At 36.1% G+C, this 13246-nt stretch overlaps 1 protein-coding gene across 1 annotated transcript in view; it reads right to left on the bottom strand.

Annotated features, from left to right (window-relative positions):
• ADAMTS19 (ADAM metallopeptidase with thrombospondin type 1 motif 19) overlaps nucleotides 1–13246 on the bottom strand; it is a 244675-nt gene that overhangs the window by 193711 nt on the left and 37718 nt on the right. Inside the window, exon 3 of the mRNA XM_076008346.1 lies at nucleotides 5623–5788. Coding sequence (XP_075864461.1) covers nucleotides 5623–5788 — 166 coding nt within the window. The remainder of the gene's footprint in view (nucleotides 1–5622; nucleotides 5789–13246) is intronic.

Here is a 13246-nt window from a genome sequence, read left to right as displayed (position 1 = left end):
CAAATAAAATTAACTAAAACCTAGAGTAAATAATCACTGGTCATACTAAAGTTATTGTTGGGCATTCAGAACACAAGAAAATTCCTAGGGCATCTATTTGTATTTAAGCAATCTAATGAGGCCACACCCCACATCAAATTCTCTCCCCTCCAGGATGTTTTCCTTTATAAAAGAGGGAACTGGACTACATTCTGGAAGGCTACAGGGCAGAAAGGTAAGCAGTATAGTCTCCTTCACAGTATCACTGAAATGACTCCTGGAGCTCGAGGAAGAGACAGATTAGGGTGCAGAGCTGGCGTCACAGGAGACAGAAAGAAGGCGAGCTCTCATTTAGACTTGGGACTTCACGTCCTGAGCTGTGATGGCTGCAGCAAATATAAAAGAAAAAACAATTTAGGAAATGTGATTTTATAAAACAATTTTACACTTTCTGACCCATTAAAAATCATGGATATCTACTCCTTCATTGACAGAAATGGCTACTCTGAATGACTACCACTGGATAACAAAAGGTCCATTGGGAAAAATGCATTTATCTCAACTCTTAACAGGACAAAGTTTGCATGATTATTGTCTGAATATCCAAACTATTAGTGAAAAACAATGGAAAAATAATTATTATTTCTCAGGTCTTTTTTAAAATTTTGTATGGGCTACCTATTATCGAAATTTTATCTTGCTCTGTTACTTTTCACAAAGAAGATTGTGGCTTCCCATATTTTTGTCTTTAGAGGCTGTATTGAACTTAAATTTACATGCCCAGGTTCTAACATGCAGTAATAATAATCATGGAATGAAACTGAGGCCACCTTGCATCCAGCACTCCATCAGGCCTACTGCAGAGTTCCCACCCTGGAAAAGCTCAGGAGACAGACAAGCGGATCGATATTTCCTGATGTGTGAAGTCACATGCACAACGTGCAAAGGCAGCCTCAGGAACTCTGGCTTGGTATATATAGACAGGGTCCAGAAATCTGTATTTTAACCCCAATCTCCAGGTGATTTCAGTACAGGTAACCTACCTATCATATTCAGGTGGTTGTATGCCAAACTAAAGAGTATGAATTTTACTTTGAAGGTATAGAGAATCCCAGAACAAAACATCAAATGCATCTTTTAGAAAATTTGGAAACTAGATTATAAGAGGACTAGACTGAAATCAAGAAGACATACAGGAGACAATAAACTGCAATAATCCAAGCAATACGTAAACTGGCTACAGAGATAAGGTCCAGGCACAAGTATGGGTCCTAGCATGCCATTACAAAAGCTTAGGGTACTTACTTAAGTCTTTCAATGTCTTTCATTTAATTTTTATTTTTTGTCTGTAAAATAACAAAAATACTACCTACTTATATGATTACAGTAAACATAAAAATATACTTTCACATGTAACATACCTACTATTAATAGAACTGGCATGTGATACATTTTTTACAAATGTTCTTATTGTGATGATGAAGCAGAAGTGGAAGGAAGAGCTAATAGGTAAAATATTAGGAGGCAGACACCACCATGAGTAAACTCAAGAAGTGGTTAGAATGACACTTTTTTGTTCTTGCTGTTTTTTGTTTTGATTTGGGAGGAGTTACTTTTTATTTTCTAGAGAATAGATAAATAGTGGCAGGGTGGGAGTGTATCAGAGAGAAGTTTAAGAGGAAAATTGATGGGTCCAGTCTCAGATTTATTAATCTGAGATGTGGAGGACATCTAAATAGAGGTTACTACGTATCTAGAAGTCAGGAAAGAAGGTGAAATGGAAACAGTTTGGAACTAACCAATATGAAGTTGAATCCATGGATTTGGTTCTATCAACCTGAAAAAGTGTGTGGAAGAAGAGGCAGAAAGAAAAGGAAGCAGTCCTAAGAAATACCTATATTCGGGGGCATACATGTGGAAGAAGACATGTCCATAGAGGAGACAGAGACATAAAAAAAATAAAAGGAAAACTAAAATAGCAACAAAGGGGAAGGTTTATAAAAGGAGGGGTTTCTTGTCCATATCAAGAGTGGTAGAGAGATTATGTAAGAGAGAGATAGGAAAGTATGTTTCCATTACTGTGCAGCCAGTGACAGCTGTGTTGGCCCCAATCCATTAGCCTCCTGTGTCCTTATTTTCGGTTACATTTAAATAGGCTACATGGAAGATTATGGGTTCTTTAAGAATCTCCACTTCATGGTGGACTCTGTCGTACAAATTAGCCATTGTCAGTGAAAATCATGAATACTGAAGTAATCATTTTATTAAGTTGATTCCTTTGATTTTGTTATACCATGTTTTACTCAAATGCATGTATAAGCAACACAGCTCAAACTTCACACTTCCAGCTGGAGAAGAAATTGAAACGCAACGTGTGCTCTCAGTAGTCCCCTCCACGTGCGGACAGGAGTCCCCGACACAGCGACGACTGCAGTGTGGGCTGCCGCAGCACTGGCCTGGCCGCATCCACTCTGAGAACAGAGATGTCTCTGCGTCCTGCTTAAATCTTATCTTCAACTCCATAAATCTGCTTCTCACACTGAGTCTTAGACATACTCATAAATTTATACTAAAATGTTAAACAATGCAAATTGATAATGTCACAGACAAAGTCCTTACCAGGGCTCACAAAAAGAGTGTCATGACTTTTCCAGGGCTATATCTTATCAAGTACAGAAACTTGGTTCTGCTCCCCTGGTTAATGCTTTCTTATGACTTTATACTTTTGCATGTGTTGTTCCTTCTGCCTGAAACATTTTCACCCCATTAACATTCAACAATATGCACTAAAAACTTCACATGCGTTTTTCATTTTCACACATAATCTAATCTCATTTAATTCTGAGGATAGTCTTGAGGTTCAGGTATCACTACCCCCGTTTTTGTATATAGTTAATGGACCTTTTGAGAGATAAAGTTAAGTTTCCTAGATTACACAGTTAGGAAGTCGGAGCATATCGATGTGAACACAGGCAGGCAGCCTTACCCTAAAATCCATTATCTTAACCTGCACACTCTGTTCCCTTTTCTCCCTCTGGTCTTAGTGAGTTTACTTGATCTTTGAGGCTCAGCTTGTCACTTTCAGAAGCTCGGTATCTTGTGTACTAAGGCTGCCCTAGTTCTTATCACCACTACAATATAATTGCTGATTTACCAGTTTGTTTAAAATAATATATTGCTTACCTCTTGAGAATAAGAGCTGTGTCATTTAGCTCTACATCCCTGTTAGGTGGCTGGTTGTGCTTATGTTGCAGATAATGAAGCTAAAGTTCAAAAGTTTAAGAAAATTGCACGAGATTACCTAGCTGGAACAAGACTGAAGCTGGGCCCTGAATCCCAGGCCTTTGACTCTAACATCATCTGCCTTCCCCTCCCCTATATTATCTTTTAATCAATGAACACAACAAAGTCATTTTAAAATGAGAAGGTTCCTGTTTGAAAAAAAATTCATGTAATCAATATGCATAAAAATAATCTACCTAAGGCATTAAAATGATGAAAAGAAATAATGCAATGGCCAAATTGAAGACAAGTAAACTTTATGATTCAGTTTTACAAAGGCAAACACTAAAACATTATCAAAATTTGGACCGTGCAGTTGGTTTGTTAACACACCAACTTGAAGTAAGAAGAGAAGAGCTACAGTTGGACATATCAGTACAAGTAAACAATATTTTATTTCATGGACTGCTAATTTTAAAATGATCTTTACCGAATCCTTAAAAAGCATTTGAAAATGGGTGAGCTCAGTAAATTATCTAGTTGATGATAGCTTAGAACTCCTTGCATGCAATCCCTTGATCCCACTAGGTCGACAGTGATCTGTAACAGTCATGCCTAGAAAAAATATCTATCGGAAACATTACAGTGCTTGCCAAATATGAACCAGGTACTTATGCTTTATTAACCTGTGAAAATTAAGAATTTTCTAGAAACCTTTCCTCCACACATAATGGTATACAAAGCTTGCTTTGTGTCATCAATGAACATGAGTAATTAAAACAGCTGGAACTTACTGTGATTCAAAAGTTACACAGTGCAGATTTTCAGTATAACTCATACAAAGGAATCTCCTTAAATGGACTAAATCCAAATTGTTGCTCTTATTTCTATCATTTCACAATTCTAAAGCTTTTCTTTTGTTTGTTCATAATGCTATAACTTTTGTTCAACTGCCTTTATCTCCTTTGTATCTACAGTGCTTAGAATAGAGAAGGGGATGTGTCTCATTTAAATTGGCTCATTTAAATCATGCACATTAAATACTACTACCTGAAGACAGATTCATTTAACCATTTTTGATAACAATTCCTGCACAGACTGATATCATAAGTTTTTACAAAATAAAATAGAACATTAATTCGTGATAAATATATTCTAAACAGAAACATATTGTAACTTTTTCTGAATCTGAACACCCTGAACAGACTTGACAATTGACCACCTACAGTCTCTGCAAATGTGACTTATTGTCACAATTCACATACCTAGACTAGCCTCAAATACCATAATCAATTTTAGAATTGATATCTTAGCATAAACTATATTAACACTTAATTTCAAATGTGCAAATCAAATTTTAAAGTCTTTACACTGAAAAATTTTCAATAAATTCCTATTTCCTCAGATTCTAATTGGAAATATTTCTCATATCAGTGACTAGTCATTGAGATGTCTGGATTAGATGTCTAAACACTTTACTTAAGGAAACTCATTTTTTTTCTCAAGGCTGGCTATGAAATTCAGATCCCACTTATGTAACCGAAATCATTCATTCTTGCAAATGCCACAGATCTCTGCCTAAAGGAAGTAAGAGTGTGCACAAAACAGTCATCCCCATTTTATTTCTGCGAAGAACTGGCAGATAAAAAGAGATGAGGATTTGATAATTGGAAATTTTTATGAGCCTCTGAAAAGTTCCAGACTTAAGGCATTAAAATACTGAGAATAAAATTCAATAGTATAAATCTTTACTCTTCTTCCTATTCTGCAGCTAATTTTAACATCCAAAATGATTTTTAGATAGGAAGGAAGGAAGGAAGGAAGGAAGGAAGGAAGGAAGGAAGGAAGGAGGGAGGGAGGGAGGGAGGGAGGGAGGGAGGGAGGGAGGGAGGGAGGGAGGGAGGGAGGGGAGGGGAGGGGAGGGGAGGGAGGGAGGGGAGGGAGGGAGGGGAGGGGAGGGGAGGGGAGGGGAGGGGAGGGAGGGAGGGAGGGAGAAGGAACGGAAGGGAGAGAGACAGAAAGAGGAGTGACAGCGATGTGCATGTCACTGTCATAGAGGTGGGCTATAATAAGGCTATGAGCTCACAGCACTCGGTTTCGGGATATCTGGAATTCTGTGTCATTTCTATTTCAGTGAAGCGAACAGTGTCCCATGAAGAACACTTCACAGTTCAAGAAAAGTATAGGACATATTATAAGTTAATTTCTGAAGTTCTTTTGAGTTTCCACTTTTTGATATTAAAATATAGTGTTTGATAAAATACTAAAAGATAATTCTAAGCAGATAATTGCTATTAACCAAAAGAAATTCTACATTAAAAATAAATAAATAGAGCTAGTAGTTAGATGAAAGTAAGAGAATTTTTTAAAGGAATCAATTCACACTGTGTTTACTTAAATCCTGTCAGGAGAAGGCATTACCTGAAAGGACACCACAGTAACGACTGTGAAGAGCTGGCTTCTCTATGTCTTTTTCCTCTGTGGCCCTTTTCTGCCTATACATGCGGTGTGGATGACCCGTTATGGCCATTGTATCATTGAGTGGCTCTATAAATATGAAGTCCTCATTGAGCTGTATAAACCCCATCTGGAATTGAACACAAAAAGATATGTAAGAAATATCATTTAAAAATACCTTTTAGGTTCTTCTACTTAAACATTCTGTTTTCTTTAACAAATGTGCATACAGTCTTCTAGAGAAACTATTTTAGCAACCCCACTAGTATGGTAACTATCTTCCCATTTTATTACTTCATCTTTATGTACTTCATTGCACTCGCATAAACTTCATTTAGTTAGTTTCAGCCTGTGTGGGTGGGAGGCCGGAAGCCAGCAACAGATGCATAGTAACAATTTTGGAATGTTAAAGGCTCACTTTGGGAGACCCATGGGGTCACTTGCATGCACAGCATGTACAGGAAGAGCAATACAATTTTTAATTGCATACACAACACAGTCCAACTTTTTGACAATTATTTAATAAAGTAATTTGTGTAACATATCAAGGCAAATGCAAAAGACATAGCATTGAAATTTATGCATAAAATATTCTCAAAGCCTTCTACTAAACATTTTGTAAACCTTTAAAGAATAAATCGGGTAACAAATGAAGTATCATTTACATAAACGAGTTCATGTCATACAGTGCCATGTTTTTACAAGTCATCCAGTTGTAAGACAGACAGCTAAAAACTGTAAAATGTGGTTATGATCAATAAAAAAACTTATAACAAGTAGGTATCCTTGAACTACATGGAAGCCAAGCTTACTCTTCCTTTCTTTTTTAGAATATAAATTTACATTATAGCTAGGAAAGTGTTCTGCATGGAAAAACATGAACTAACTTGATATTTTCAATTTTTATTATTTAATTCTACATAATATATATAAATCACATACATTTGACTATGTCACCTCTTTAGCAAATAGTTTTGAAAAAATAACTCACTAAAAACCTGCATTATTCATACCTAATATGCTAATATCAAAGTTCTTAATTCTGTTTTGTATTACCAATATGAAATGTATATAAAATTCATTTAAATTTGATCCACATATAAGTAATACAATAGTAAAATTATATCTTCCAAACTGAAAATTAAGAAAACATAAATCTACTCTGAAAAAAATGCATATTTTCCTTAAAAGTATGGAAGAATTATTCTTAATTTTGTTTCGATTATTAGAGTGTATTGCATCTTCTATACAGAAAGACCAGGTAATTGCCAATATGCCACCTCATTTTATTCTGTACTAAATTGACATTACAACACATTAAAAATCTAAAAATCCTAATCAATCTCATTTTATTGAATTTTTCTTATCACTAAAAAAATTCTCAAGAGCTAGAATAAGCCATTCCACCACCTCTATCTGTCCTCCTCCTCTCTCCCTTCATCTCTTTCTCTCGTTCCCTCTCTCTCACCCACACACATGTACACATTTGGGGATAGGAGGTAATGTAAAAAATATTAACTCTAATAACCTTCAAAAATATTAAGTATATAAGTTTGAGCCATATATTTTTGTGTAATTTTAATATCCCTTCAAATAAATTCTTTTATTTTCTGTACATATTTTACTTCTCTGAAATCCAAACCTAGCTTGAATTTTAAAGTAATTACACAAAATTCAGCAATTTGTTCCCTTGAGCTTAATTTGATGAGAAACAAGAGAAAAATAAATATAAGAAATATTAATGGCCATTAAAGATGTAGTTAATCTACACATGGATTGAGAATAGGTGGTTTCACATTATCTGTAATTGACCCTGATTATGAAAATATAGAAGTATGTTGTTCTTGTCTTATTCATTTGTGTAACTTTGAGATTCACAAAGTATTCCATGCCACTAATAAAACTGACAGTGTGGCTGATGATTAAAATAATAATTATAATGTTCAGTTAGAACATGCTCAGTTTACATAAATCATAAATTTGCTATCCAATACATTTTTTCAACAGGTTAGATTTATAATATGATTTAGATTTAGATTTATATACATGCTTAGATTTATAATAATAAACCATATAAAATTTAATTGCATACTATCACATAAAATTTCATGACTCCTAGAAGAGAATCTCAACTTAGATTATTTGGGTACATAACCTACTGTTAGCCATGCAACTATAAGAAAGTTATAGTGCTTTCATCTACACAATAACTTCATATGGTTGTTTGTAGGATAATTTTTTTAAAACACAGGTAATGATCTTATCATGGGATCTGAAAATGGGTAACTACTCAATGAATGTTCGCTGTTATTTTTACTTTAATAATAAGGATAACCATAATAAATATAAGCACCCAAACATTTGAGTACAGACTGAAAAACTAACAAGAGTCCAAAGAATCAAAGTTTATTAATATTTGTATCCCCCTTATTAGCACATTAAGTATTTTCCGAAATTAATGCTTTGTTGTGTTTTGTTTAGTTTAGTTAGGATTTGGAAGCATCTTCATAACATAATTATCTGTTTCATTAGAATTTTATATCTACTGACATTTTTATAAATAAGAAAGCCTCTTTCAAAAGGAAAAAGAATGTTGGAATAATTACAAATGATGACTCATTCATTCAATGCCTGTTCATGGTCTGACCACCGTGTGCCAGACTCAGCTTCCTCCGGGGCATGTTGAGCTCCAAGTGTCACCATGTGGATTTCTATCTGAGCCTGCAATACTACCGTATGGTACACAAAGTGCTCTAGCTAGGGTACGTATTATTCAAGATACTGGCTTACATGGAAACAGAATTGCAGAAAATATTCAGGTTTTCTGTGTCCCCACAAATGGCTCACTTCTTCTATTAACAAAATAAAGTTTCATCTGCACTGTTATTTTTCAAGCCACGGAAGAACATAAACCCATAATAACCTCTCTACACATGTGCCCTATGTTGGGAAATACATAAGAAGGCAGCATTTGCTTTAGTGCAAATACTGATTGTCCTCTCGGTTTTAGAAGGAAATAAAATTATGTGAATTAATGTGGCATAATACATTATTTACAATAAATGCAAAGTATATAAGTGTTTTTCTTCTAGATTATCCTTTTTAAATTTTTCAAAATAATTTTAACTATTTTGAGGCATTTTAAAAAAAATACATGGAAATGAAATTAAGTTTAACAGTTGTTTTCTACCTTATTCCTGATATGGCATTTTCTCATATGGTGGTATCTATTCATTTAATGTTATTTTTTGTTATTTAATGTTATTTTTTGATTTTACAATTTAGTAGGAATTTCAGTATTTTTGCAATTTAGCATTGCTTATGTGAAAATAAGTCATTTCTTTTCTTACTGGTTCTGATTTTTTTTCTCCACTTACGTGGCTCTTTGCATTTTAAAACAACCATTAACACTGTCCTCCATGTAGGTGTGTTGACACTCCCACCAATTTCCAATCACAACATGAAATTTGATTTGGCCAATATACAGGGATATTTGTATATAGTTGCTTCAATTAATCAAATACAAATGCATCATTTGTTCCAATTCAGATTAATTATGGACTATTAAACAGAGGAACAGGTCGCAAAGTTCTAATGCAGACCTAACTAAAAAACTGGGATGAATAGAAAGCATTGTGGTACTCTCCACTCTTGCTCCCTCTCCTACTAGAATGACACTTCACTTCCACTACCTTGCTTCCCATCCACTTATGTAACCCAAGTATTAGTACAATTATTCAAAGCTTTCTTTTCATTCTTTCATGGTCCTTCCTTAAATTTTCTCTATCTTCCAGAACTTTAGCTTTTTAGGAAGAGTTTCAGTGAACAGACTGAAGGTAATTCTTTGAGGCTTAGTTAAAACATGAAACACTGAAGAAAGAAATAGCAGAGGATGTAAACAAGTGGAAGAATACACCATGCTTATGGGGCAGCAGAATCAACATTGTTAAAATGTTACTACCCATTGTTACTACCCAAAGTGACCTACAGAGTCAATGCAATCCCTATCAAAATGCCACCATCATTTTAAACAGATATAGAAAAAATAGTTTTATACTTCATATGGAACAAGAGAAGACTCCATATAGCAAAATCAATCCTAGGCAATAAAAACAAAATAGGAGGTATCAATTTACCAGATTTCAAACTATACTACAAAGGTATAGTAATTAAAACAGCTTGGGACTGGCACAGGAACAGGGACATCGACCAGTGGAACGGAACAGAGAACCTAGATATAAAACCATCCGCATATAGCCAACTAATCTTCAACAAAGCAGACAAAAACATACACTAGGGAAAAGAATCCTTATTCAATAAATGGTGCTGGAAAAACTGGATAGCCACATGTAGAAGACTGAAACAGGACCCACACCTTTCACCTCTCATAAAAATCAACTCATGCTGGGTAACAGACTTGAACCTTAGGTGTGAAACTATCAGAATTCTAGAGGAAAACATTGGAAATACTCTTCTAGACATTGACCGAGGCAAAGAACTTATGAAGAAGACCCCAAAGGCAATCACAGCATCAACAAAAATAAATAAATGGGACCTAATGAAATTAAAAAGCTTCGGCACAGCCAAAGAAACTGTCAAGAGAGCAAACAGACAACCCACAGAATGGGAGAAAATTTTTGCAAGCTAAACATCTGATAAAGGGCTGATAACTAGAATCTATTTAGAACTCAGGAAAATCAGCAAGAAAAAATCAAACAACCCTATCAAAAAGTGGGAAAAGGACATGAACAGAAATTTTTAAAAGGAAGACAGAATACAGGCCATTGCCAACAAACATATGAAAAAATGTTCAACATCTCTAATAATCAGGGAAATGCAAATCAAACCTGTAATGAGATGTCACTTATCTCCAGTGAGAATGGCCTTTATCAAAAACAATAAATGCTGGCGTGGATGTAGAAAGATAGGAACACTCCTACACTGCTGGTGGGACTGCAAACTAGTTCTGCCTCTGTGGAAAGTAATATGGAGATACCTTAAAGCAATACAAGTAGATCTACCATTTGATCCAGCAATCCCATTACCGGGCATCTACCCAAAAGAACAAAAGACATTCTATAAAAAGACATCTGCACTCAAATGTTTATAGCAGCACAATTCACCATTGCAAAGATGTGGAAACAATCCAAGTGCCCATCAATTCATGAGTGGATTAATAAAATGTGGTATATGTATACCATGGAGTACTATTCAGCTTTAAGAAATAATGGTGACATAGCACCTCTTATATTTTCCTGGCTAGAGCTGGAACCCATTCTACTAAGTGAAGTATCCCAAGAATGGAAAAACAAGCACCACATGTACTCACCAGCAAATTGGTATTAACTGATTGACACCTAAGTGGACATATAGGAATAACATTTATCGGATGTTGGACAGGTGGGAGGGGGGATGTGGGCGGGTATATACATACATAATGAGTGAGATGTGCACCATCTGGGGATGGTCATGCTCGAAGCTCTGACTCCGGGGAGAGGGGGCATGGGCAATATATATAACCTTAACATTTGTACCCCCATAATATGCTGAAATAATAAAAAAGAAATATTGCATGTCTTGCCCAAAATCAAACAGAAGTAATGTGAATGTAAGAGCTAGAGTGTAAGCCTTCCAATTTCCAAGTTAACTTTTCATTTTAACGTATCACTCTATATTTGCTTGCTACCTAAATTCTAGCTGCATTTCTATTCCACATTGTAGTCCCCTTACCTTACCATGAAAACTCGAAAATTTTTTCTGAGGACATCCACAATTTCTTTTATTTTCTCTTTTCTAAGGCATTTCATCTTTGACCACTTTCTCCTTTATGAATTTGCCCTGGTCTTGTCTTCTCTAGAAACTATTTGTTTCCTTAAACATGTCATGTTCTTCATTCCAAGGCTGGTCTTTGGTCAGCAATTGCTCTCTGCATCTATTGCTTTCAATGGCTTAGTTACCTCCTCTCTGGAATGATCCCTCAACCCCTCTTGCACCCCTCTGCTCCCCTCCAGATGGATTCTCCCTCCTTCTCTCACTTCCACTATTTCACTTCATTGGGACCATGATTCTATCCAAGGGTGTAGACCCGTCTATGGCTCCAGTTAACCAGGCTAAAAATTATATCATCCTTTACTTTTTCTTTCTCAAACTTAAAGTATTTACAAAGAAAACAATAATATAATAATTTGCCTGTATGTCAGGCACTTTATATGCACTATTTCATTCAATCTACACACCAAACTCAGGACACAGAATTTCACCAGTTTTACAGTTGATAAAAAGTGAGTTTCAAAAAGATTTACTGTGTCCTAAGATAACAAATCAGTTTGTGGTGAACACAGGATTCAACCCAAAAGCTGCCTGGCTTCAAGTGCATGCTGCCTTTATGAGGCTATCTGCAAAAGGCGAGGTCAGCCATATGACTATTCTTTCAAATAATTCTCATATTTAAAAAATTTGGCACTAAGGATTTGGATGTCAAGCACAACACCTCACAGATGGTAGATATCAAAAATCTGATATCAATAACAAGGCCAAGCCTCCTCCCTCACAAAGCAGAAGACAAAAATCCTGCATGGAAGGCTCTGAGCTTTATCCTAAGCTGACAGTTTTATGTGGTCAGACTTCTTAGCTGCCAAAGACACACTGGCTTTCCCAGTGGGCCAAAGGTTTCGTCCCCAGCCTCCTTCAGGGGTGGGTGTGCCCACAACTCTCCATAAAAGCTCCTGGCAAACGCGGAGCTCACATCCCATAATGCAGTCCGTCACCTAAGACCTTTTCTCCTCCTTCTTCATGTCCCCCACCAGCTCCGACCCTAGGGAAGTCAGAGGAATCCCAGCACACCTAGCAAGAGGAAGGAAAGCTCTAGGTCGGGAAATAACAAGGATTCTGACCTCATTCCCTCCTTTCTCTGTACATGATTTGTTCCGAGAAAGCCTGAACATGGAGGGCATGTGGCAGAGAAATTTTAACTTTATGTGAATTTGGACAGTTTGATGATTATGGAATAAATATTTTAATAACCAAACAGAGACTTTTTGTGACTAAATTTACCGGAGGGTTTCTTACAACCTAAAAGTAAAGCCAAAGATGTGTTTTGTTATATCCCTTGAGTCCTGTTTACTCAATGAAAGTTGTGTACGTATAACACGAACTCAGGCTGTGCCAAGTCCTGTGAGGGCAGAGGGATGTGCAAACCGCCCTTCAGAAGAGAGGCCATCTGAGAAGAGACTTAGCGGACAAGAAGTGGCCAGGCCAAGGTGTTGGGGGACAGCATTCTAGGCAGAAAGGAAGCAAAAGTCCTGATAAGGGACTGTCCCTGGCATGTCTGAGGAAAAGCAAGGCCAGTGCCGCTGAACAGAGTCACGGAACGGGACCTGGTCATCCGGGCATGCCACAGCAGTGTCGTTTATTGCTTCATATTTAAAAACAAACCCTCATGAAAGTCCTCTTCGGTTTATAAACCATCTATATTTCCTTGGACACTGGTTACAAATTTTACTATGGGTGACTCATGAGGACTTTTTATGTTATATTCTTTCAACACAGCCATATTTTATTTAGATAATTATATAGGAACATATTCCAC

This window comes from Microcebus murinus, chromosome 11, assembly GCF_040939455.1.
Source record: "Microcebus murinus isolate Inina chromosome 11, M.murinus_Inina_mat1.0, whole genome shotgun sequence".
Classification (NCBI taxonomy): Eukaryota; Metazoa; Chordata; class Mammalia; order Primates; family Cheirogaleidae; genus Microcebus; species Microcebus murinus.
The sequence above is the reverse complement of the archived record's forward strand: the minus strand, read 5'-3'. Positions and strand labels throughout refer to the sequence as shown.